This window comes from Biomphalaria glabrata, chromosome 2 (genome assembly GCF_947242115.1).
Source record: "Biomphalaria glabrata chromosome 2, xgBioGlab47.1, whole genome shotgun sequence".
Classification (NCBI taxonomy): Eukaryota; Metazoa; Mollusca; class Gastropoda; family Planorbidae; genus Biomphalaria; species Biomphalaria glabrata.
The window spans coordinates 30,904,904-30,932,808 of record NC_074712.1 but is presented as its reverse complement, the minus strand read 5'-3'; the positions used below and the strand labels follow the sequence as shown (position 1 = coordinate 30,932,808).

The window sequence follows — 27,905 nt, the reverse complement described above, 5'->3', positions numbered from 1 at the left end:
TTGCGTCGAACGCTTAATTTTTGGTTGTTGTTTTTAATAAATGCACATAAAATACATTGTATTTTGGCAATAAAAATACCCAGTTGGTAGTCCAGTAATTCTAATAATTAATTAATGAATGACTATCAGTATTTGTTTTAGATCTATCAGATTCATATGACTATGACTTATTATTTATACTTATTTTGTATCACTCGTCCAAGAAAATCTAGCTCTAGATCTATTTCATTTTAGATTAGGCTATAGTTGTTTTGTTTTTTTTGTCATTTTATTTAGGCTACAATATTACCGAGATGAACTTTTTCTTTGTTTCCCACGAGACGTGTATGCCTATAGCCTAGTCCTTTCGATAATAATAATAATAAAAACGATTAGAAATGCGTAGCTTGGAGTGTCAAAACTGTATTAGGCCTCCTATTTTTATTTTTATTTCGTGCAATTTAGTATATCATAACAAATACGCATTTAGAGGAACGGTAGACAGGTCTCCATCCAGATTTAGTATAAATAAACCAAACACAGAAACACTGAAAGATTGTATTTTCGGAATTTAGATTCTATTTTTTTGAAAAAATGTGGCATTTTATAGGGTGGTCGAAAAAAATAACTTTTGTGACGATCTCTTATTCGGGAAAATTGTATCTATTATATCAGATAGTCAGAAAATGGATGAAGTTTTTACACATCTAATCAAATAGAGCGTACGAAAGTTTTACACCCATTGCAAGGGACTGACGGAGTAAATCTCTTCTTTGGCATCATCATGGATTTCTCCACATTGCACCATGCGCAAAAATGATGCGCGACGGCACTTCGACTCTCTTTGGCTTTGTAAAAAACTCGAAGCTGGTGTTCCATTAGTATAGTTCCATGGTTCAACTAATGCTTCAGTTACATGGAAACATTGGATTTCTTGTTTTGACAGATTCGCAACGAAGGTAGGGGCTAGTGAAAGCGAACAGTTTGACCTGCTATGCAGCTTTGTGTCTCCATCCTTATATCAGTATATTTCTACCTGTTCTAAATACTCAGAAGCAAAATCTATTCTTGAGAATTTATTTGTGAAGGCCCCTAATGAAACATTGGCCAGACATTTGCTTGCAACTTGCAAACAAGAAGTCGATCAAAGTCTTGATCAATTTGTACACAAGCTGAGAGTGATGGCCAGAGATTGTCAGTTCCGAGCTGTTAGTGCTGACAAAAATGAAGAGGACGCCATTCGCGATGCCTTTGTTAGCGGCATGCGTTCGATTGTAATAAGACAGAGGCTACTTGAGAAAAGATCCCTTGACTTGAAAATGGCTTTAGATATTGCCAAGACACTCGACATGGCCCAAAAAGAATCCAGTTCGTTTAGTGCTCCTTCTCAATTGGTAGAGTCATCTCTTTCGTCATCGGCAATCTCAACCGAAGAAATGGTGGACTCAGAAACAATCGCAACAGTGAATACTAAATGTTTCTTTTGCGGATGTAGTTGGCATCTCAGAACGAAATGCCCTGCCAAAGACTGCATTTGTGCGGGAAAAATTGACATTTTTCGAAGGTTTGCAGGTCTCGCAACACTCCTATAACCAAAACAAAAGTCAAAACATCTCCTAGCCACGAGATTAAAAGACAATCTTGTAAAGATTGTAGCTGCATTAAGGACTCTACACATTTAACTTCACTAATTGCTACTTCGTCTGTACCTGGTTTAACTAAATCAGCAGTACACATCTCTGTAAATGGCGTGAACCTAAAAGCTTTAATTGATACAGGTAGCGGGGAAAGCTACATTTCTTCAAACATACCAAGAGAGTACGATTGGTCAGTGACACGTTCAAAGCACAAAATTTCTATGGCGTCATCTCAACTGTCAAGCGTCACAAGAGGCCACATGTTTGCATCGCTAAAATACAAAGGGGAAGTTTACAATCAGTTCAAACTTTCGTTACTAGATGAACTTTGCACTGATGTAGTGCTTGGGTTAGATTCCCTCGCATTACACAAAGAACTGATAATTCCATTCAACGGTGGTCAACCTGCATTTCATGTTTGCTCGCTCAATGCTGTTAAGGTAGAGGCACCACAATTGTTTGCAAATTTATCCCCTGATTGCAGACCTATTGCTACTAAATCTCGTCGTTACTCCTTCCAAGACACACAATTTATTAAAGCTGAAGTTGAGAAATTGATACGAAACGGTATCATTGAACCTTCCAAATCACATTGGAGAGCTCAAGTCCTTTTCACGACCAATGAGCGGCACAAAAAGCGAATGGTCGTTGATTATAACCAAACTATAAATAGATTTACTTACCTGGACACTTACCCCATGCCTAGAGTGGATGAAATGGTGGAGAAAATTTCCAGGTATGAAATCTTTAGCACATTGGATCTGGAGAGTGCTTATCACCAAATACCTATCCAACAGAGCGAAAAGAAATACACAGCCTTCGAAGCTTGTGGTAAACTCTACCAGTTTTGCAGAATACCCTTTGGGGTCACTAACGGTGTAGCTTGCTTCCAGAAAACCATAGACACTATTATAGAAAAAGAAAAGTTGTCTGACACGTTTGCCTATGTCGACAATGTAACAATATGTGGTACAGATGTAGACTCGCATAACAAAAATCTGTTGCATTTTCAGAAGGTAGCTCAGGAATACGGAATAACTTTCAACGAAAGTAAAAGTGTATTTGCTCTTAAGAAGGTAAAGCTGCTTGGATATGAAATATCCAAAGGGCATTTGAAGCCGGACCCTGATAGATTTCAAGCTCTGCGAGATTTGCCACCTCCAAAAGATCTGAAGTCTCAGAAAAGGATTGTAGGACTTTTGGCATATTATGCTCACTGGATACCAAATTTCTCCGAAAAAATGTATCCTATAATGAAAAATCAAATTTTTCCTGTACCTACAGAAGTAAAAACAGTGTTGGAAGACTTGAAAGAAGAATTGCAGAAAGCAGCAATTTTCACCATAAAGTATGACCATCCTCTAATTGTGGAAACTGACGCTTCTGACATCGCAGTAGCTGCCACTTTAAATCAGGATGGAAGACCTATTGCATTCTTCTCTAGAACTCTTTCACCTAGTGAAAGGCAACAATCTGCCATAGAGAAAGAAGCAAATGCAATAATTGAAGCTATACGCGAATGGAAGCATTATTTGTGTGGCAATCATTTTACCCTTATTACGGACCAGAGGTCTATTTCATACATATTTAAAGACACTCATGACAAGAAAATTAAAAACGATAAGATACAAAGGTGGAAATTGGAACTGGCAAGCTTCAAGTTTGATATACAGTATAGACCTGGGAACGCCAACACAGCAGCAGACACCTTGTCTAGAGGGCACTGTGCAACCATGACGAAACAAAGTAGCTTGAAGACGTACCATGACTACCTGTGTCATCCAGGTGTCACTAGACTTCTACATTATGTCACGTCAAAGAACTTACCCTTCTCGGTTGAAGAGGTCAGACAGACCATTCAACAATGCAGAACCTGCAATAGAATTAAACCGCAATTCTATAAGGAATTTGCAGGTACGCTCATAAAACCACACAGCCGTTTGAAAGAATTAGTGTTGACTTTAAAGGTCCTTTGCCATCAGCTACTCGGAACAAGTATTTATTAACAATGATTGACGAATATTCGCGGTTTCCATTCGCTTTTCCCTGTCCTGATATGACATCTAAGACAGTGATAAAGTGCTTCGACCAGTTATTTTTCCTCTTTGGAACACCCAGTTACATCCACTCTGATCGTGGCACATCATTTATGTCCACAGAAACTACAGAATATCTACATTCTAAGGGCATAGCCACTAGCAGGACAACGCCCTACAATGCAAAAGAAAATGGGCAAATAGAAAAGCTGAATAAAACATTGTGGCAGGCTATTTTATTAGCATTGGACTCAGGGAAGTTGGAACTATCACAGTGGGAATCTGTGTTGCTTCAGGCACTTCACTCATTTCGATCATTACTGTGTACTTCTACTAATGAAACTCCACACGAACGGATCTTCAAATTCAACAGAAGATCGCCAACGGGAACATCCTTGCCTACTTGGCTACAGAACCCAGGCAAAGTATTACTAAAATCACCTGTAAGATCTTCAAAATTTGACCCATTGGTACAAGAGGTTGAACTTATTAGCTGCAACCCACAGTACGCCCATATACGATTTCCAAATGGCCAAGAGGAGACAGTGTCGCTTAGGCACCTGGCGCCGAAGGAAAGTTCCACGAACGACTATTTCGAACCAGAGAACGGTATTCTGCCTCAAGAGGTCGGTGACTCTTTGGATCTCTCACCAGGGAGTCGCTACGTGCCTGAAACTATCAGTAATTTACAGAGTCCCACCCCAATGATGTACAACCAGCCAGAAGTCATCAGTGACTCACAGGGGAGCCACCCAATGCCAGAGGCCAATATTGACTCGAGTCCCGTACAGGACAGTTACGACTTGCAAGGAGAAAAGTCTACGCCATAGATACCTCCGGATCCTTCCCTTCATACGCATGGTTATAACCTAAGACCCAGAAACAAATAAAGGAGGGGTGAATGGAGTGATCGTTAAATGAACTTGTGTGTTACCCGTGCTTGTAATCGTGCTAGTATTTGTAATCGTGTTCGCATTATCGTAGTCTGTGAATCGTGACCAGTCTGTACTGTGTTATTGTGTGTATCCATGGGCGTAGCCAGGGGGGGGGGTTCTTGGGGTTCAAACCCCCCCCCGAAATGAAATGGGAGTCGGAATTTAGTGACTGATTTTTTTGCTTTGATTTTGTTTATTTTAGGTGAGATTTTAATACTAAACCATCACTTGCCCTAGCACAACCAAAAGGGTTTTGAGTTTAAAACCCCCTACCAGGGGGGTTCGAGTTTAAAAACCCCTACCAGGGGGGTTCGAGTTTAAAAACCCCTACCAGGGGGGTTCGAGTTTAAAAACCCCTACCAGGGGGGTTCGAGTTTAAAACCCCTACCAGAGCTGTTCGAGTTTAAAAACCCCTACTAGGGGTTTTGAGTTTAAAACCCCCTACCAGGGGTTTTAAGTTTTAAACCCCCTACAATTTCAAAACCCCCTACCTCTCTTCTATAAAACAAATTTTAAAAAATGCAAACGAAAATCCCCTAATTCCAAGAGCACAGTTAAGGAAGATTTTGATTTTTAAACCCCGTCTAAAATTTACGATAAACCCCCTCTTTAATATAAAAAAAAGCTAATTACGCACTCAAAATGTTATGAGCGTAGCTAAATGGGTTTTGACTCAGTTTTGAGTTTAAACCCCACTTCAGTGGGGTTTGAAGGTAAAAAATACCTCTTTTTAATAATAAAAAAAAAGCAAATTATACACTAAAAATGTTATGAGTGTAGTCTATAAGGTTTTGATTTTAAACTCCCCTCCAGTGAAGTTTAAAGCTAAAAAGTACCTCTTCAATATAAATAAAAGAAAATTACTCACTCTAAAATCTATGAGCGTAGTCAAAGGGAGCCATCTTCAGTGTAAGAAAAAAAGCAAATTACGCACTCAAAATGCTATGAGCGTTGCCGAAAGGAGTTTTTAGTTTAAACCCCCATTCAGAGGGGTTTGGTGCTAAAAATACATCTTCAATATAAAAAAAAAAGCAAATTACACACTAAAATTATTTGAGCGTAGCCAAGCCAATCGGGGGTTTTGAGTTTCTTCTACAGATGGCTTTTTTTTTTAAGTTTAAAACCCCTCCAGATGGTTTTGAGTCTAAGATCCCCCTACAGAGCATTTTGAGGGGGAAAACCCCCAACAGAAGATTTTGACGATAAAACTTCTCTTTTCGATATAAAATCTAAAGCAAACTACAGTCACTTAATTCCAAGAGCGTATTCAAGAGAGGTTACACATTTTTACCAGTGGCAGGGCTCCATTAATAAACTGCAGTGAATAGTCATCTACCGAAATCGAAAAACACTAAATATAGCTCAACAAAGATGGCTAAGACAGATTTCAGGAGTCAGTTATAGAGATCGGATCTAAATCAAGGAAATCCTATGCCGAACTTGGAGTCGACCCCTTAGTAAGATTGTGAGAGAACGACGCATGAGGTTTGCGGGACATGTTCTCCGACAAAATGAATTACGCATAAGAAGAGATGCAATGATATCCTAGTACAACTTGACGCAACTCATTCATGGAGGTCCTCATGGTAGGTGGGAAGAGGCTTCAGACATTACCAGTGACAGATTTTTATGGAAACTGCTTGACGTCAAATGCTCCAAACGGCGTAGGAGGGTCTAAGTCAGTAAGAATAGCACATTAGGTTTTGAAATAAAACTTTTTAATAGCATTAAAATGGATTGTAGATACCTCAGAATATGCATTTTGTTGGCTTTCAATACCAGAAATAGTACTTGGCGGCGGGGCTTCGCCCCGCGCTGGGGAACTCCTAGCGCTCCCCCAGACCCCCTTGCTAGTAATGGCGGGGAGTCCACAATTTTATGGAAACAGCTTGATGGCAAATGCGCCGAATGACGAGTGAGGGTCTAAGTCAGTAAGAATAGCACATTATGTTTTTGAAATAGAACTTTTTAATAGCAGGAAAATGCACTGTAGATACCTCAGAATATGCATTTTGTTGGTTTTCCATATCAGAAATAGTGCTTGGCGGCGGGGCTTCGCCCCGCGCTGGGGGAGCTCCTAGCGCTCCCCTAGACCTCTTTGCTAGTAATGTCGGGGAATCTACAATTTTTTCACTAACTCATGGAAGAACATATTCTTGGGCACAATAAACGTCTTCCGAAAGAATGAAGGGTCAGAATGTAATAAAGATTATGTACATACACACACACATAAATACATATAATTTTTTTTTCGCGGGGGGGGGGGGGGGGTGGAATCACCTTCCCAAAACCCCCCCCCCCCCCCCCGAAAAAAAATCCTGGCTACGCCCATGTGTGTATCAGTCGTGTTTTATTGAAATAAAGCCTTGTTTTTAAGGTTATGAATTGACTTAGTATATTACATATATAATTCGATGTCCCCCCCCCCCCCCATATCGCATGTTAATTAGGGGCCAGATTGTATGAAAATGCCTGGGCCGATTTTGACACCCAGTCCGCCACTGCTAGAGGTCCATTTTCTCAGAGGCCCGCAATACCTGTCTAATCAATGTTTCATGTTTCTGAAACTGGTGGTTTTTCAACAGGTATGCTAACTTAGTACTCATCCTTTTTCATCCTGGTTTGGGACCGTCGTTGGCGACCTGACGGAGTTGGGGCCTAATAACTGACATTTCCATCATATTATGCAACTTGAACTGTTTTATATATAAAGACAATTAAAAGATGAATTTGCTATAACTTATAATAACATTGCCTAGAACTAATTATCATATGTAGATCTATCTAGACCACCTAGATTTGTTTTAACAGAGAAATCAAAATTTAGCTTAGTTATCTTTTGAAGGAACGTCTGTACGTAATTAGTAAGATAAGTCAGAAAATATACAGTTTTGGCAACACATTTTTTATTTACGTTTTTTTTTTTTCTAGATTTAGATCACAAGAGAGTCAACGTTTGGATTGTTTGGTTTCTTATAAAGTTATTTGCTTGTAGACTTCGACTTCTTACTCTGAATTTGATTTTCGTTGAAAGTTATCATTTACTTTTATATTTAGACTCTATAGATACATTTCTAGACTAAACTAAAGTAGATCTAGATCTAAATGGCCCATGATAAAAATGAAAATTTTGCCGGACAATTTTCAAGAGACGAGGATACATTTTTATTTACCTCAGAATCTGTCGGTGAAGGGCATCCTGGTAACTAGAGACTCTAATAATTAATATTATAGATCTAGATCTAGTAGATTCTTATATAAAGCACACCGACTTTGGGAACTAGGTCAAATTTTTAAATTTATTTTTTTGACAAAAATTTTGTGAAGGTTTAACTTACAAAAAGAAAATGAAAGCAGATTCTTATTCTACAACTAAAGGACTATAAAAAATTAGCTGTGTTTCTTTGAATTAGACTTATAATCACTTATACTTTATAGTGACAGTCATCTAATAGTCATGATTTTATTTTAAAATAAATTAGGTCACCTCATGCTCCTATACTGAACGCAGTTTTTATGCTTTCTCCTTCAGTGCACACTGAGCAACGTCAATAACTATAAATAAATTATATATGTGTTAATTAAAAATTATTTAGATTGTATTAAAAGAAGTAGATTCTCTTCTGCAATATATATATATGTATTTATAGTCTTTTGCCTCATATTGCCTCTTTCTCTCTCTCTCTCTCTCTCTCTCTGTCTCTCTCTCTCTCTCTCTCTCTCTCTCTCTCTCTCTCTCTCTCTCTCTATATATATATATATATATATATATATATATATATATATATATATATATATATATATATATATATATATATATATATATATATATATATATACATACATATATATATACATACATATATATATATATACACATACATATATATATACACATACATATATATATATATATATATATATATACATACATTTAAATATATATACATACATATAAATATATATATAAATATACATATATATATATTTATTGAAGGAGAATTTGATGATCTATGCCTTATATAAGAACCTCCTCTAGATCTAGTATATTAGTATTACTAATAATAAACTAGTCTAGCGCTCTTAGTGTTTGTGACCTAATTAGCTGCTTGACCGTTGGTACTCGGTCGATCAATAATTTAGGCTTCTCCCATTTCCCCATGACATTGTTCTCACTACAACTAGAACAATGTTTTGGGGCTGTATTGATGGCCTGGTTTATACCAGTGTTGTTCAATCATTGAGCTTTTTTTGTTGTATGTTGGTCTGATAGCTGCGCTTAGATTGAGTCTTGAAATTTGTAACTTTGCACTGAAAATGTGTGAACTTTGTAGCGCATTGAGCTTTGTGGCAAAAAAAATAATTTATAGATCTAGAGGCACAACTGACTCTGTATTTGAGGCTGACATCATATTTTAATGGTCGATCAATTGTTGATGATCTCATGCTAAAGTGTCTTGGCTGGTTTTCTCTCCCCCCCCTCCCCCTTCTTTACCTGCCAAAGATATTTTAATTTTAAAATACCATATCTATTTTCTATATCTCCCACTCTCCTTTTATTTTTATCTCTTCACATCAAGTAAATGCGTTAGGTATTGGTTTATAACACATAATACAGAGCTAAATAGAATGGCGCATCTCTCTTCACATCAAGTACTTGCGTTAGGTATTGGTTTATAACACATAATACAGAACTAAATAGAATGGCGCATCTCTCTTCACATCAAGTACATGCGTTAGGTATTGGTTTATAACACATTATACAGAACTAAATAGAATGGCGCATCTCTCTTCACATCAAGTACATGCGTTAGGTATTGGTTTATAACACATTATACAGAACTAAATAGAATGGCGCATCTCTCTTCACATCAAGTACATGCGTTAGGTATTGGTTTATAACACATTATACAGAACTAAATAGAATGGCGCATCTCTCTTCACATCAAGTACATGCGTTAGGTATTGGTTTATAACACATAATACAGAACTAAATAGAATGGCGCATCTCTCTTCACATCAAGTACATGCGTTAGGTATTGGTTTATAACACATTATACAGAACTAAATAGAATGGCGCATCTCTCTTCACATCAAGTACATGCGTTAGGTATTGGTTTATAACACATACTACAGAGCTAAATAGATTGGGGCATCTGAAAAAAAAAGGGATAGGATATTGTTTAGTCTTGTGCTTCGGTATTTACTGTTAATAGCATTGAATAATATGTGTCATAAAATCATGATTTTAAAATGGGTACAATTTTGTGCTTATCTATTTACTTTTAAAAAAATAGCACATTTATGGTAAACTACAAATAGATGATTCACTTAGTAACACATACATAATTTATATCTCTGTAGTTTGCATTACATTATTTTGAAAAGTAACAACAAAAATATTATAATTTTAATATTTTGTCTTCTTTGGGTCATATCCCTTTGATTTGTATTTTCAACATTAAAATAATGTTCGATTCTTTACATAACCTACATCATTCGTTTGGGTAGAATGGGACAGATTAAACAATTTCTCAGCCTAATTAGAAGCATAATATGTAGGTTTTGTTGAGCTGAAGCATCATTGGCATTAAAAATACCCTTAACCCGTGACCTACTTTATTCTTCCCTAGAGGTATAGTGACATTTTTATACCAAGTTCACTTTGAATATTTAATAAGTAAAACAATTGTCTTCTGGTGAAAATGAAACTAAATATGTCTAAAGTATAAAGAAATGGATGATGCACAATAGGAATGGACTGGTTTCTCCATGATCATCGAAATAAAGGTGAATTTTAAAATGTACAGTGGGTGTTTGATAAGTATATTGATAAGTATATTAACATGAAGGTGTTCAAGTGGTGTCAGTTACTCACTATATATATGTATATTTCTATTTACAAGACTCTATTAATATTAGTATATTTTATAGTTATAAATATTCTGCAAACTTTGATCTTGGGCCAATAATTGACATATAATTATATAGATTTTTTTTTAAAAGTTATAAATCTATTGCATGGGTCTGGGAACATTCAGACATTATGTAACATCAAAAATCACTTTTTTTACAAATTAATGTATTTAGGGACTCATACTTCCCCCCAGTAGAGTAACATTAACATTTTACATTTTCCCAAATCATATTTTTTATCATGAATCATGGTATCAATAGAAATGATGGGAAAGGTGTCCACATCTTTTAGCACTTCAATGACATGTTCAAAAGAACTTCAGACTATTTTTTCCAAATTAATAAAACATTATTTTGTTTTTAGGATATTTATTCATATTTTCACAAAAATGTATGTATTTTTATATTATAAACACATTTAAAAACACATTAAATGATTGTCTTGAGCTCATGATATAATAAATCCCACATCACTACCACCTGAAACATCAATCTAATGAGAATAGAGCCTTTTTAAGCCTTGCTCTTTACAGACATCTTTGTCTATTAAAACACGCTTAAAGGCGTGAAAGATCTAAATCTACTATCTATATAGATCTAAATCTAGTCTTTTTATATAATATGGGGTATAATCTAGAAATCAAATTAATATAAACTACATTTATACGTAATAATGTTGTAACTCTGCTTTGTAACTCTGTGATGTGCACTGACATTTTGTTCTGCAAAGGATGCACTGCTAGAAACTAGACTAGAAATGAATGTTTTCATTAGACAGAAGACAATGGAGATCCACCCAAGTATGGAGCAAATGAAGAAGCTATGCTTAAGACCTTTTTGTATTATGGATAAATGATGTCCTGTGAATAAAACACCTGTCCTCACTTAGTCGTCTCCTTAGGTTGTTATAATATTACTTGTCGACCAGTGGCGTAGCATATGCCACTATTTTGCAGGGCCGGCCTTAGGCCACTAAAGCCTTTAAACAGCAGTGTGCCCCGCTCTTTCATAGGACCCGTGCTAATTCAAGCTGTATAAATTATTAAATTAAACCATTTTATAACTTAAAACAGATTTCCCTCGCCCTCCTAACGATTTACCAGGAGCTCCTTGAAATCTACCGAAATTGCAAAATATATGAAAAGGTCCTTAAAATATACGGAAATAAATAGACGAAAATTGTCATTTTGGGGTGTCATTCAATATGGAAAACGCCAATCCTATGCATGATAAATTAAAACGGCATTATGCATTAGCCGTAATTGTGTAATCTTGTGAAAGTAGCTTCTTGCGCCTCAAACTAATGAAGAATTACTTGAGGTCAACAATTCTCAAAGATAGATTGAAACCTTTAGAAATTCTTGCTATAAAATAAAATTGAGGGTGATCTATGCAGGAAACAGAACTATTATGATATACTGTATGACTTTGCTACACTGAAGGCTTATAAACTAATTTAGTACGTAGTAAAGAATGAATAAAATGCATAGACGAATTTATTTTCTAATACAAACTCTTAAATTTCACTTATTATCCGCTTCCCTACCCAAACTTGGCCCCGCGAAATCCGTTTTGCATTGGGCCCCACAATGGTTAAGTCTAGCCCTGCTATTTATTGACGGGTGAATATACATAGTAGATTACTTGTTCTCTTTCCATGACTTCTTGGTCACAATGGTTAAGTCCGGCGCCGCTATTTAGTGTTTGTAAAATGTTTTACATGTTTTGGATGTTCCTTCAGTTTTGAAGATAGTTTACTTCCTAGTCCAAACCTCCAGCAGGACGAAGGGGGATGGAAGCGGGCAGGGTTTGATAAATCCAAACAACAGTCCAGCGTGTAAACCGCACGACCAGATAGCCATCCATAGTGACCGGTGAATACTTGTTCTCCCTGCCCTCTTTTTTTTTTCATGGGGGGACTATCCACAGAAATAAGAGAGTGATCTTTCCTTTACTTCTTCTTCTTGTCCAAACTCTTGAGCGACGAAGAGAATTATATATATAGATATATAATTGTGATAAATGGGCTTTGGGTATGTAGGCATCTGGTAACACAATATATATTATGTAGATCTTTATAATTTTTTTGGGTACAAATGTAAAAAAATTAAATATTGAGAATGGAAATGCAATGGCTGTTTTTAAGAACAAAAAAAAACATGATTTGACCTTAAAGTAAAGGGCCATAAATCACCACAATGATGTTACAGTTCTTGTATTGTTTTCTATAAAACTCTGATGTTGGCAGTTTTCAGTACTTCAGAATCACATTGTCAATTTCGTTAAGATTTATAAGGGTATGAACACTGCCGGTCCTACAGGTTGCTGGGCCCTATGCGAAACGGATGTTGCGAGGCCTTATTTGGGTTGTGATAATAAGTGAAAATTAAGATTTAGTATTAGAAAAAAAATTCGTCTTTGTATTTTATTGATACTTTACTAAGTACAAAATCACTGTCAAAAAAAACCTTTACGAGCCATCTACAGTAGATAGCAGTTTTCCAACAAAAAGCCGATAATCAAATGCCTTTTAGATTTACTATTGACTCGCAAAATTTCGCTTTTTTTATATATATTTAAGAGGTCGAGATAGATTTAGATTTTAGATCTAAATTTCTATGCTAGTGACCTATTGAAGTAAATTAACTATTTGAAGTTCTTGGTTTGGTTAAAATTCGGTTTATTATTATATTTTCATTAAATGAAAGCTGACAATGCCATTTTTTTAACAGCGAGTAGGATTGGCGTTTTCCACATTGAATGACACATCGAAATGACAATTTTGTCTGTTTTAGATTTGCATCAAGTTTTCAGAAAATTTTAATAATCTCAGGACATTTTCATGACTACTTCTTATATTTTATAATTTCAGGAAAATTCCAGGAACTCTTTAATACTATGTTAAAATAGTTTAATTTAATAATTTACAGCTAGAATTTGCACCGCATAGGTTGCAATGACCTAAGACCGGCCCTGGGTATGAATGATGTATATTGTTTTTAAGTAATAATAAACCTTTATGTCATTACCATAAAATAAAATAGAAGTACAATATTTCTATTTCATTTAAGGCTTTACTTCAAATTTAATGGCTTAAAACTTCATACTTTGTTATTATGACTAGATCTGTATACTGGTAGCTTTAGTACAAGTGTTGAATTATCAAAAATTTTTTCTAAAGCATTTAAGTGATCCTTGAAATATTTTTTTGTTAACAGATAAAATTTGCGATCAAGTGAGTGATGCTATTTTGGATGCTGTCTTAGCGAAGGATCCTTATGCTAGAGTTTCTTGTCAGTGTGCCGCCAAAACTGGTATGATTTTTGTCTGTGGTGATGTGGCATCTAAGGCACAGATTGATTATCAGAAAATTGTTCGAGAGACCATCAAAAATATAGGTTATGATTCAAGCTCAAAAGGTATGTATCACTAATGTAAAGAAATAGTAAAATTAATGATATCTCAAGGTTAAAGGTATGGCTGCTTGCTTGGTGTAGTAACTGACTTATGATTCTTAGTTTTCAAGTTTGAATCCTAATGGAGGCAGGGGTTGTAAGGATTGATGTCCGTGATTATCTTGCCTGATAAGATACTTGATTTTTGTGGGAAACTTATTTAGTTGTCACGCTTCCAAAAATAGATCATTTCTGTTTGAACTTTGTAACTTTAGGTTTGTGTGTGTCAAGTATCAGTTTAAATAAACCTAATCTAGGGTAATAAACTTAGTATAATTTATATCAGCTGGAGTATGGAAAACCCCACATGCAGAAGTATAGAAAAACCCATGACGTCATCTGTCACGCGTTAGGTAGCGCCTCCTAGGGAATGATTGGATTGGTTAAAGCAAGCATTTGGGAGGAGCTAAGGAAATGATTTGGTAGAGCGGGATTTAGAGATTTAGTTTGGAGATGTAACTTGAAGCAACAATTCATATATTTTATTAGTTGTGAAATTAGATCTAGTATTAATCTGAATCTATTTGTTATTAAGCTTTGAAAGAAGATATTCATTTTGATACAGTTTTATTTTGTAAATTCTGTACATTATAGTGGTCACAAGTTTTTTAATTAAAGTTCTGTATTTAAATTGAAAGGATCTTGGTTATTTGAATCTCTAAGACATATTCAGATCTAGAGATATATCTACAGAATCCCCGGCATCACAATTACAACATATTAGCCCCTTCGACAAATAAGCATTTTCAACAACAAGAAGAAACCTAACTGTGATAGTGTGGATACTATAAACATCTTTTCATCTTGTTTTTATATACATGTATTATAAATGTTAGCCCTTAAAGCACTCACTTATTTCATATTAATTACATTAAAAAGTGAGCTTTATAACAATGGCATTTTAGTTACTTACGTACTTTGGTTTCTAAAATGCTGACATTGACTAATAAGTTATTTATTTTGAAAAGTTTATAAAAGTTAAGAATTTGGCTAACATCCCTAATGTATCTTATAGCCCAATAAAGCTTGGTCCATGAGATGGAAATTGTAAGTTGCTGGTTTTTTTTTAAGGCTGTAAATTTACTTGAGGTACAAAACTGTTTTAAGAAATATTATTTTTAAGATGGGAGAAAAAATGTTCTTTGTGTCTGTCAGCTTCACATTGGTGTAACATACTTCATTAGGTGTCATAATTAACCCAATGATAATGTTCATACACATCAATCATTATCATGTGCTTTAAACAGAGGACTAGCATGACCTTTTAGTTCAGAGTCATGTTTAATTTTTTTTTTGTTCAACAATGTTTGATATTCAAGTTATTTTGAAGCTGTCCTAATGTTTTATAATTGTATTTTTTTTTTATTAAACAGGAAAGTTAATAATTATCATTCTAAAACTTATTATTGAAAGGCTTATAGATACTATAAATACGAAGAGAACGTTTTTTTTAAAATTACAATCACTATAGTTCATAGTTAAACATTATTTCTCTCCTATGATGTCACATTTATTATATTTGAAAGCTACATGTTACTTTTTTTTTTTTTTTTAATAATTGTTTTTTGAGTATCTTTACATGTATTCTTGAAGTTTTTGAAGTACTACAATTATTATGTGTTGAATTAAAAATTAAATTTCAATATAAAGACACTTGTCTTTCACAACCAACATCTATTTATTTTGTTTTATTTAGGTTTTGATTACAAAACTTGCAATGTTCTGCTGTCTGTGGAAGAACCAGAAGCACTGTCATTGACTAGCCATTTCTACCATGAACCTGACAGTATACAAAATGAAAATGACCCAGCAGGTGACCAGGTAATGTTTTGTCCAGCCTTTTGATTTGTCTTTTGACAATTAAGAATGATGTTGACAGAAGATTGAATGATGGCCTTTAGATCAATATAAATTCAGCAATGCAGACAACTATTTGTAGAAAATGTAATAATTGCTGTCCATGATTGCAATAGCCTAAAACATTGCCCTTCATCTCATGCAGTGTCATTTTTCAGAGACATATCATTTACAAGTCATTGCTTTGTCTTTATCAGTGGGGCTTTTTAAAAAAATTTAACTCTGTAATTAACTAATTACTATTAATGTTATTGACTGAATATTTCATTGAATGCATTTATATAACACAGCACCAATCAAGAGATACTAATAGCTTACATTTTTTTTTTAATTAAGGGTCTGATGTTTGGTTATGCAACTGATGAAACTGAAGAGTGCATGCCCCTGACCATCTTATTATCACACCAGCTGAATGCTAGAATGGCTAGCCTACGTAAAAATGAACAGCTACCTTGGGCAAGACCTGACTCTAAGACACAGGTGCTTATTTAATAAAGCTTATATCAGCTCACTCTGCCTGTTTGTTAGTCTGGTCAAAAGTTTGTTCACATTATTTCTTCCACAACCATTCTCGGATCAAGTTGAAACTTTGAACAATTATGCATTGGCGTAGACAAAATATGAATCAATAAAAAAAAATTAACCATATAGTCAAGTAATTACTGCTAATTAATTAATTTGTTTGATACCAACAAGGGAAAGTAATCCTTCAGTATTCACAGATATGGTAAATATGTAGAGTTTTGTCCTCTTAGATAATTGAGCACTTTATGTCTCCCACATCCATAATCTGATTAAGTTGAAACTATAAACAATTTTTTATCATACCTAACAAAATATAAATCAATAAAAAAATTAACCAATTAGTCAGTTAATAGTTAAGACCTAATTATTTTGTTTGATATTAAATAATGGAAATAACTTCTACATTATTGAGAGATATAGTTGTAAATGCAGATTTCTTTTCCTTAGAGTATTTAGCTTGTTTTAGTATCATTTTTATTACTATTCCTGTTTTTTATGATGTAGTGACAAACTCAGGTCTCAATTTCAAATTTTGTTGAAGACATGTTCCCTAATTCCTCTGAGTTCTATAGGATGTCCTCCTTTTTGACATCATGTCCTCCCTCCTGCAGGCATTGTCATAAAGTGAAAAAATGTTTGCATTTACTCTGTTGTTTAGGGCATTGGTATATTATCCAGTAAGTGAATTCAACCTTTTATATCTTAGTTTAAACACACAAAATAATTCATAAATGATGTATTTCTATGCATACAGCAACTAAAAGAATGGGCTATTGGTGTGTATGATGTCCATCTTGAAATCATTTGCAGGATATTAAGATTTCAACTTTTTTGACAACCTTCTTCTAGTACAGGGGGTATTTTTTCACTGCTGTTCATTTGGACGACACGACAAAATAGCACAGACAAAATCATGCTGACAAAATAGCACAAACAAAATCATGCTGACAAAATAGCACAGACAAAATCATGCTGACAAAATAGCACAGACAAAATCATGCTGACAAAATAGCAATGAACAAATATCTTTTTTTTTTTCAGTCACTTTAGATATTGTTAATATTGTTAAATTAAAATTTGCATACATAATAGAATAAGTCAAAATGTATCATTTCAATATATATCATATTTATTTGTATTCAAAAATGCACTTCGAAAACACTGAAGCATATTTTCATACATGTCAGGTTTACAAAAAAGGACTTTCACAAAGTCAAATTGTTTGCAGTGTCACTTAGAAACTCCATCAGTGACTTGTTTCCACACTTGGGCATTATAGCTGCAAGATGTCTTGGAGTTGGAGTTACTTTGTCTTGCTTGCAGCTTTAATTTGTTCTACAGCTTTGTATCTAAGAATCTTGTTCTCGGTGTACTCCTGTTCTCAGGATGTGAGGGATCAACTTGTAGACATTGGGGTGTACATTTGGGACTTTTGGACCAGACACTCCCCACATATAGATATTGGCACAACATGATAGTGGAAAACTTCACTTTTCAATCCTAGCAGGGTTTGACATTTAAACAGCTGTATCTACACACAGATGAGTTTGTATCTCATAACGAACGACATACTTAATGGATAAATTACACAAACGCAACATTAACTCTTCATTCTTCATAAAATTTGGAAGTCAAGAAATTGCCTTCTTCACAAATGGTCTGTTCATTTTCATCCTCAGATACAACATTGTTCTCACTGCTTTTGTGCACTTTTCTATCATCTGAAAGATATAACAATTACAAATAAAAGAGTTAAGGGCCATGTCTATGACCATCAGAACTGGTGCTTAGTTTGTAGTGTTTCTCTACTAATTGAAAGTGTTAAAAAAGCAACATCTTTAAACTTGTTCAGGTGACAGTAGAGTACAAGTTTGAGAAAGGGGCTGCAATTCCCAAGCGTGTCCATACCGTGGTGATTTCTGTCCAGCATGATGAGCATGTCACCATGGAGCAGCTCAGAAGGGATCTAATGGAGAAAGTGATAAGGCCTGTGATTCCACCTCAATACTTAGACCAGGACACAGTTTACCATCTTCAGCCTTCTGGTAGATTTATTATTGGAGGACCACAAGTAAGTCTTATCTCTGCTTACTAATTTGATAAATAGATAAAATTCAACTAGCATCTTCATGAATATAAGATTTTAAAGTTGTATGCATTTGCATTAATAACAGCAAGTGAAAATAATGTTGCACTTTAAAATATTGATGTATTATATATATTTCTCTTTACGTTACTCTTTTTTTTTTGTATATCTTCTTAACTTGTTTCTTCATTCATTTAATTAAATTAAACATTTTTGAAAATAGAACAATAAAAACATTTTTTTAAAAAAAGCTTAAATACTAATTGTAATTGTATTCAAGTTATTCCAAATAATATCAAATCACTTTATGATGAACTCAAGAACAAAACAATATTCAGTATATAGTTTGGATCTGTCATGTAATTAAATTTGTTGACCAACAACAATAAATCTGTGCGATAAATATTTTTACCAATTGTTTTTGTTTAGCGCTATTTCATTTGTTTAGGTTTCTCAATACGCTGTAATCCTATCACCTATCTGGACCAGATATCTGATATATGCTTTGTAAAAACAATTCTCATATAAATGTGTCTTACTGGTGTAGGACACTAGCTTCAGATATATCATCATATTTAGCATCTTTCCAATCAGAACCAAGCTTATATCTTCTCACTCCAACTTTCTAGGTGGAATCTTGTACATGTTATTTCTAACGGTTCCCGGTCACTTCATCCCCGGTCACTTCATCCCCGGTCACTTCATCCCCGGTCACTTCATCCCTGGTCATTTCATCCCCTGGTCATTTCATCCCCTGGTCACTTCATCCCCCGGTCACTTCATCCCCCGGTCATTTCATACCAATTAAATATTTTATATATAAATATGATTATGTAGAATTCTTTCTTTTTTATATTTAATGACAAATTACTAATGCATTTATGGTGTTTCCTTTTCCACTTTGTATTCTTAATAAGAAATCTTTATATGGTAAATCTGGATGTGCACTTATCTATAGCGTAATGATCAAAGGCCAAGGTGTAGTGCAAGTAGTGGGAATCTTTTGAGAGATAGAAGTGCGATTAGAATAAGCGAAAATAATCGATTTCTAGTTTTCGGTGACCGACAGTTACTAGAATGGCTCGGACGTAGCAAATGTTGGTTTGCCGATGTGGTACTTTTAAAGTTGTCCCCTGTTTATTTTATCAACTCTACACAATTCACGTTCAATACGCTCAGGGTGTGATTCCACCAGTGTTGTACTGCTTGCTTCAGGACAAAACCAGAGTTACGTATGATAGATTGCTGGAAGCAATTAAAGAACCTGTACCAAATGTAACACCAGAAATTATTGTTACAGACTTTGAGAAAGCCGCCATGACAGCTTTACAAGAGAAGTTTCAGACATGCAGAGTAACGGGGTGTTATTTTCACCTCTGTCAAGCTGTATTACGTAAAGTCAATGAATTGGGCATGAAAAGTGACTATGACGGTTGTAATGAGTTACGTGGCATGGTAAGATGTCTTTCGGCTTTGGCCTATGTACGCGAAGAACACATTAGTGATTCCTTTGAATTACTCGCCGAATCCATGCCACAATACGGTCGGATGCCGGAACTGTTATCCTACTTCGAGCATACCTATGTACGTGGTCGCAGACAGCGTGGCAGAGGAGATAACTATGCTTCAGCTTTATTCCCTCCAAGTACATGGAATAAATACCTGGACGTAATCGGTGGTGTTGCGAGAACAAATAACGCTGTGGAGGGTTGGCATCACGCCCTCCAATCTCTATTTTCATGCCACCATCCAACTATGTGGACATTTCTAGATGGTCTACGAAAGGATAGTCAGTTGCACAAGGCATCAGTTGTACAGGCTAGCGCCGGCACTGAAGAACGCCCACTGGCTAAGAGAATAACAAACATCGTTCATCAATATGAATCGATGGATCGTCTTCTGTACTTACAATCGATAGCTTATCTATCTTACTGATGTAGATAAACACAAAAACACTTTTTTTACATTACCTTTTTATTTTTACATGCTAAATTTTTTATAGTTTTTAATGGCATTTAATTTTAATTTTATTCTGTTACAATTTTGTCATTTAAATAAAAAAGGAATACATTAAATTAATGCTTTTTAAAATTACAATTTGTTAGATAAAATGAACAGATGATGAAAATATCAGGGGATGAAATGACCGGGGGATGAAGTGACCAGGGGATGAAATGACTGGGGGATGAAGTGACCAGGGGATGAAATGACAGGGGATGAAGTGACCGGTCACCATTTCTAACACTTCTTATTCGTGGATCAGGTTGAAACTTTGCACAGTTATTCATTGTCGATGACATAAAATTTAACCAATTATGTAATTAATTTGACCTAATTAGTTAATTTAGTTTTATATGGAAAATGTACTAAGGTAACTGGAGATAAGCCTTGCGATAATAAGAAATAAAGCAACGATTGAACGGTGCTCCCCAGTTAGGTACAGATGAGACTCTTAATCATACACCAACAGACTCATCTATAATAGGTTATAAAAACTTAAATCTTGATTAACAAACAATAACATGTCAATTACAACTTTGTTTACATTACTCCTTTTTTAGATTCCCTGTATCTTCCCCTTTCAACACACATTCGCACCATTCCACATTCACACTATGCTGTGCACGTAACATCCCCCCTCACAGGGCCGGTCTTAGGCCAATGCAGCCTATGCGACCGCAGTGGGCCCCGCACTTTCATAGGCTCTGCGCTAATTCTTGGTGTATATTATTAAATTAAACCATTATAACTTATATTACAGGGTTTTTCCTGGCCTCCTGATTTTCCATGGGCTCATGGAAATCTCCTGGAATCATAAAAATATGCTGAAAATAGACAAAATTGTCATATTGGGGTGTCATTCAATTACTTGAGGTCAACAATTCATGAAGATAGATTGAGTAATTGGCAATACTGCTATTGCAATTGAGCTTGATCTATGTCGGAAACAGAATTTTGATGATATTCTGTATGACTTCGCTAAACGCAAGGGCTCGTAAAGTTAATTTGATCGTGATTTTGTACATAGTAAAGAATTAATAAAATGCAAAGACAAATTAATTTTCTAATACAAAATCTTAATGTTCACTTATTATCCTTATCCCTATTCAGACTGGGCCCGCGCAATCCGTTTCGCATAGGGCCCCGTAATTGTTAGGACTGGCTCTGCCCACTCACCCCTCGTAAAACACTAATGGGACACTTGTCAACATGCAAGATAGCAGACCCATAAAAAAGAGAGTCCCTTTTTAAAAAAAAAAAAAGCTTTTATATGGCGCAACTTTCATGCTTATAGCATGCTCAGAGCGCTAGGTTCAATCTCATTTGTGTACCAGTGGTGGGGGGATGGGGTATCTGGAAGAAGGTTTTCCTTAATGCGTTGTGCTCAGTGAACCCAACTCTGTTTGAGCCTCCTTGTGAGGTAGCCAAGCCACACATTGTGTACAGTTAGGATTGATTCAAAATAATTTATGCAATTTTACTCTGTATATTATAGAGATTTTTTTTTTTAAATATTTTTTATATTTAACTTGTTTTCCTGTTTAGTGACTGTCTTTCTAATAACACTCATTAAATTAAATACAATTCTATATGAGTTTTACATTTCTGTAGGAGTGTTAGATAGTTCAGTCAAAAGTTTTTTTTAATCTTTTTTTCTTTGTTCAAATCTAAGGATGCCCAATTTTCTTGTTACACCTGAATGTAAGCTGCACCCATTATTTCAGGTGCAAGTTCTAAAAAAAAATTCAGATGAGCGTCAAATCCGCATTACTTTTCTTTGTTTTATTAGTCAATGTGGATTTTTGCAAGTGCATTTTAATAATCAATACCTTCTTTGTTGTGTTATTGGTATTGTGGACAAAGGGTAAGCAAGTTGATATACCTTAAAGCAGCGGTTCTCAACCTTTTTAGCTCGGCCACCCCCTATAAAATTCCCCATTAGGTGGCAACCCCCAACCGTAAAATTTATTTCGTTCATAGGCCTATGTAGGCCTTAAATGTGATTTTGCTATTGTTATAAAATTGTAATCCAATTTTAAATGTATAGAGCTGACATCCATGATTTTTTTACATAACAAAAGCTTTATGTGAATTTAAAAAAAAGGTTTATCTCTATGATTTTCATGTATTTACTTTTCTAGTGCATGTTTTTAAAACTTAAGTGACAAAGTAGGTCTAAGAATGGAAAATGTAATATCGTTGATACAGTTTAAACCATGTTCATTTGATGTTTTGTAATGAATATATTACCTTCAATAACATGGACTAGAAAACGATGGCCTATTAGCAGTTTCGATAGCTTCATTTAATTGATGCTTCACAATCGTTTCATGATTCATATAAAGCATCCTAATATGAGTAAAATTCTTTTACTTTATACAATACAGTGTAAATCTAAACATTTCTGGTACAAATGTGCTTGTTGCAATATGCAGGAATGGACTGTAAATAGAAACTTCCATTGAAAAATAAATTTAAAAAAAAAAAAATTTAAATATACGATGGTCTTAGACGACCCCTAAGGGGTCGCGACCCACAGGTTGAGAACCCCTGTCTTAAGGGATTGGCCTACACTAAGTATTACAAGTGGGATATTGCTTGCCCAAAAAGAAATGCAACAGAAAAACAGCAGCAATATAAGGTGTGGACAAGCCTTGTGTCAGGTGATGGGGCAGTATTCTAATGTGGGTCAACAGGAAAGACATTCACAGGTTCAAAGCTTTGAACATTCATTGAAGTAAATGCTCACCTGCTTAAAAAAAGTTTCTCATTGCCACTTCAGCTTACTGGACAAAATGTAATTTCTAAACTTTTTTTTTTTCAATGACAGCAAATAGTATTAAAAATGAAAGAAATACATCTTGTGTTACAGTTAATGGCTGTAGCAGGACAAAATTTCAGACCCTTTAAAAATGCAAAAAGGATGCAGCTTAGATTATAGAAAATAAAGTATATCTAAGAAAACCTCAGTTCTGTTTTAAAAAAGGTCTATACCAAATTTTTGTTTTAGGGTGATGCTGGACTGACTGGAAGAAAGATTATTGTGGACACGTATGGTGGATGGGGGGCTCATGGAGGTGGTGCTCTGTCTGGAAAAGATGGAGCCAAAATTGATAGGTGTGGCTCTTATGCTGCTAGATGGGTGGCTAAGTCATTGGTAAAAGCTGGACTGTGTAGGAGAGTTATGGTGCAGGTATATGTTTGTATAAATTACTATATACTATAACACTTGTGTTTTAAATTTCATTCTTTTGATGTCACATTTTTAAAAGCAGTTTAAAAGTATTTATTCTTCTTCAGTAACTTCTAATATGAAAAATTAGTTAAAGGAAAAACTCAATTTCTTATTATAATTTTGTATGTTTTCAGTAAGCAGATACATTTTTTTAAAATTGATATTTCTGCTGCTTAATTTTTACCCACAAATTTGTGTCAGATCTGTTTCTGCTATTACAGCTTCTCAATTTGCAACATGATTTTAGCACATATGGAAAAATCTTGTTGTGATTTTACAGTTTCAATTATGCCTTTTAATGATTTGTTTGTTTTAAATAACTTAGCAAATAATGCTATTGTTCAAAACTTTTATAAATTAGATCAAATTGTTAATTATTTTTTTTATTTTGTATAATAAAAGTTCTGGTTTAAGATTGAACATGATATTACAAGAGTCCTTAAGTTTTCCATCCAAAATTTATACAATTCTGATACTTCTAGATTCATTTAACTCACATCTTTGTGTCAGAATTCCCCTATTTCTAGTTGGTAATAAGATTATGCAACCATGAAGTTGGATATCTTGCTTGTGTTAACGAACCCACTACTCGAAAGCCCAGGGGCATAGCTAGGAATTTTCCATCATTTGGGGGCCCGGGGGGCATGACCTCTTTGGGGGCCCCTCAATTTTGCGTAATATTTAATGTAAAAAAACACTCATTGGGGGCCTAGGGGGATTTTCAAATTCTCCCCCTCCTTCCCCCCACCCTAGCTACGCCACTGTAAAAGCCCTTTGTTTATTTATTTTTTTTTTTTTGATTGTTAAAAGATTGCTTATGCTGTGGGTGTTCCCGAGCCACTGTCCATCACTGTCTTTAGTTTTGGCACTTCCAAGAAAAGTGAAGCAGAGCTGCTACAGATTGTCAAAAGTAACTTTGACTTACGCCCTGGAAAGATAGTGAAGTAAGTAGCAGCCAAAACACCAAGATGTACAATTAGAATGTTATGTATAGATTAAATGTGCTAAGTTGCTCCTTTTTTTTTTTGGTCTGGGAAGTGTTATATAAAGATGGCACTAACTCCTAAGTGAATTTTTGTGTGAAAGTTACTTTAGTGTTTTTTATGCTATAAAAAAATAAAAGCACATCTTTTGTTGAACTTTTCAATTTTTTGTTTAATTATTATCTGATGACATAACGAAAGCTGATTTATCATAAGCTAGCTAAGATTTTATTCGTCTAGGTTCTGTTTTTTTTATTCTGTTGTTTATTTGCTTATATATGAATAGCATCTATGCTGTTTTATTCATTTGTAAAAATGTATATAAAATGCTTGCAAGTGAAATCAAAGCCCCATTTTTACACCTATTTGAGCAATTCAATTAATTAGAGTGGCATAACACTAAAGCAATGAAGTTATCATTGCTATATTCCAAATTGTGGCCCATACACTCATAGGATCAGGTAGTTTTGTGCCTCTTATAATACACAATGGATTTTCTTTATCCCGATGAGAACATTTGAGATTTAGGACCACTGCCCTCCTGTGGTCATTTAGAAAAAGCTTCACATTCATGGCAAGTTTCTGCAAGACTGTAAATATGGAGTTGAAGCTAGGTGCTGAAACAAATGTGATACATACATATATTAGACATAAATGGATAGCAGCACCAGGGACCAAGTTTTTAAGAGAGAAAGTAGTGAATTAAAATGCTATGAAAATAAGGGAATGCGCCGACCGAGGCTCGAACCTGTGACTCTGGATTCGACACCACTGCCTAGCGATAACGCACCAAGCGAACTTAACCTCTAGACCATCAGAATGTCCAAAAAAAATTCTTCTGATCCAGAGTCATTTCGCCCGTATGCAAATTACCACCCCAGTGGTCAAAGGTCACAAGCTCTAGCTAGCCCCTCCCCCACCTCGCAGCATCCATTCACTAACAACTTCAATAGAGCCGACACAGACAGCCGTTAGGCATGTATTAGACAAACAATGGCTCTATCTAATTGTGTATCTCTCATAATGACAAGTGGACAACATAAACACATTACATATAGAAGCTTCAGTGGGCATGAGCATTAAGCTGTGAATGTAAATATGGAGTTGAAGGGAGGTGCTGAAACAAATGTGATACATACATATATTAGACATAAATGGATAGCAGCACCAGGGTATTGCAAGACATTAGTTTGCAAAAAAAAAGTGAAATACACTTAGTAGACTGCAGATGTCTACTAATAGCACTTCTTACCTAATAAAATTATAGTAAATGAAAACTAAATGAATTCCAAGGTATATGTATGTCATTGTAGTTATTGACTAAACACTTTTGAGTAGAATGGTACATTTAAAAAATACAACTGTAACATTAACCTAAACCTAAATATAATTTCAGATGTCACAAAAAAGCGTGCTAACATATAATCCTAATGAAGACTTAGAATTAGCTTGAAAATGTTGTTAAAAGACACATTAGAAAGTGAATTAAATTGTATTCAATAATTAAATAAATAGAGTATAGTTTGTACGTTCATGACTAAAACTTTAAAGTTATCCTTGGGAAAATTAGAAGGACTAGATCTTGTCTTGGCCAATCAATAGAGAATATTTATTAATCTTGAAAAAGATGTCATTTAGACCTCTGACTTAAATCTTGCACATGTACACCTTGAACACAATTGTTATGTTTTATACAAAGTTTGTGATTCTTGGCTGTTAAAATGAAAGTAAATGAAAAACTTGTTCTTGTTTGAAACTATTTCAATCTAGAATTTAAGGAATAGTCACAAAGTGTGTGAACAAAATTCCAAATTAAGATTTATACAATTAAAGTGAATGTTTAGTTCCAATAGTTCTTTAAGCTGATAACTAAATGAAGGTTAAACTTGTAGATTTCATGCAAATTATTTTTTTTAGTGAAGATGATTTACAAATGTGTCTAAGTTTGTAAAAAATTGCTTGTTGACCTTTTTTTTTTGAAAGCTGAAATAGAGCAGCTTTTGTATTGGAAGTCCAGCAACTTCTACTCCATTAGTCTTATGTCCTGCAATTTTTGTTTTCCTCAAATAAGGTAAAAAAAAAAAAAAAACTCTCTACAGATGGTAAGTTTATGGACCAGAGAGATTGATTTACTAGTATACTGGATAGTTCCATGACCTTTTCAAAAAACTGTTTATTTGAAATATGTTAATGTTTTGATTCATAATTCTATTACAGTGACTTGAATCTACGCAGGCCAATCTTTAAACAAACTGCTTGCTATGGACATTTTGGTAGAGATGAGCTACCATGGGAGAAAGAAAGAGACTTGATTTTTTAAGGCCAATTTTCATTAGCTATCAAATATTACTTTGATTGATGTGAGGCTGATTTTTTTCTTTCTCTTCTAAATGACAACATTTTGTTTTATCATCAGAGTAAAAACGAGGCTTGATGAGATTTTGTTTTTTTAATGAGAAAATATACAATGCTCAAATTTTCATCTATTCTATATGTTTGCATCAACTTTATTTAATCAAATCAATATTTAGTACAATGTACTCTTATTCTTATGTTTTGATATTTATAGTGTTACAAAGTTCTTTTAGTTTCAGTTTGTTGTTCTGCACATAAAACATTTGAGTTTTCAATTGTTCCTAGTTCTGGGAGTTGACACAAGGGATTTCATTACTATTAAATATTGAAGGTTTTTTTTTTTCTAAAGAAAACACAATATTGCAATGTTGGTTTAGGTGAGATAAGTGGCAGGTGCTTTTAGCCAGTGGTCCAATGATCTAGATTTGATTGTGTATAAGATCTACGTGTATATTTATTTAAGGCTACTCAGGGTAACAAAACAACGACTAAAATTTTGGACAGTAATTGAAGCACTTAAGTTGCATTTAAGAGACAGAACTCCAAATGGTCATTTTTTTTTTTAATAACATCAAAAAGTGTGACAAACTGTTCCATTAAAATAATCCAAATGTATGTACTACTGGTTTGTACCATGTGTAAGATGTCATTTCAAAGTAATCATTATTTAGATCTGTCTCTTTAACAGCATTGTGTAGTGCTCCTATTGTTGTTAAATTTTTTTTTTCAAAGTTCAAACCTTTTTCTGTTGCCACTCACAAGAGAATACTCTTATTTTACACTTTTTCTTAAAGATATTTCAAATCTTTACATTTTGTAACTATTAATATGTCAATTTGTTGTTATTCTGATCATTGTGATATCATTGTTTTGACATTGCCTGTCCTACTTCAAGGTCATACTAT

General features: G+C 34.5%; 1 protein-coding gene across 3 annotated transcripts; it reads left to right on the top strand.

Moving 5' to 3' along the window:
• The first annotated feature begins 918 nt into the window (after positions 1-918).
• On the top strand, positions 919-27,563 carry LOC106057409 (S-adenosylmethionine synthase-like). 3 transcript variants are annotated; one of them, XM_056020026.1, is made up of 8 exons: positions 919-938; positions 13,722-13,922; positions 15,655-15,779; positions 16,152-16,295; positions 18,193-18,411; positions 23,438-23,620; positions 24,473-24,606; positions 26,863-27,563. In XM_056020026.1, exons 2-8 carry the CDS (start codon positions 13,820-13,822, stop codon positions 26,963-26,965), a joined length of 1,011 nt encoding a protein of 336 aa, XP_055876001.1. In that variant the 5' UTR covers positions 919-938; positions 13,722-13,819; the 3' UTR covers positions 26,966-27,563. The 3 variants fall into 3 exon arrangements, with proteins under 3 accessions (XP_055876001.1, XP_013070039.1, XP_055876000.1); XM_013214585.2 differs by lacking the exon at positions 919-938 and adding an exon at positions 7,527-7,789; XM_056020025.1 differs by lacking the exon at positions 919-938 and adding an exon at positions 10,329-10,377.
• Positions 27,564-27,905: the final 342 nt, after the last annotated feature.

Coding starts and splice junctions, on each gene's coding strand:
- LOC106057409 (XM_013214585.2), top strand. CDS start 7,693: ATGGCCCATGATAAAAATGAAAATTTTGCCGGACAATTTTCAAGAGAC. Junction 18,412..23,437: donor TTATTATTGGAGGACCACAA/GTAAGTCTTATC, acceptor TTTTTGTTTTAG/GGTGATGCTGGACTGACTGG. Junction 24,607..26,862: donor CGCCCTGGAAAGATAGTGAA/GTAAGTAGCAGC, acceptor ATTCTATTACAG/TGACTTGAATCTACGCAGGC.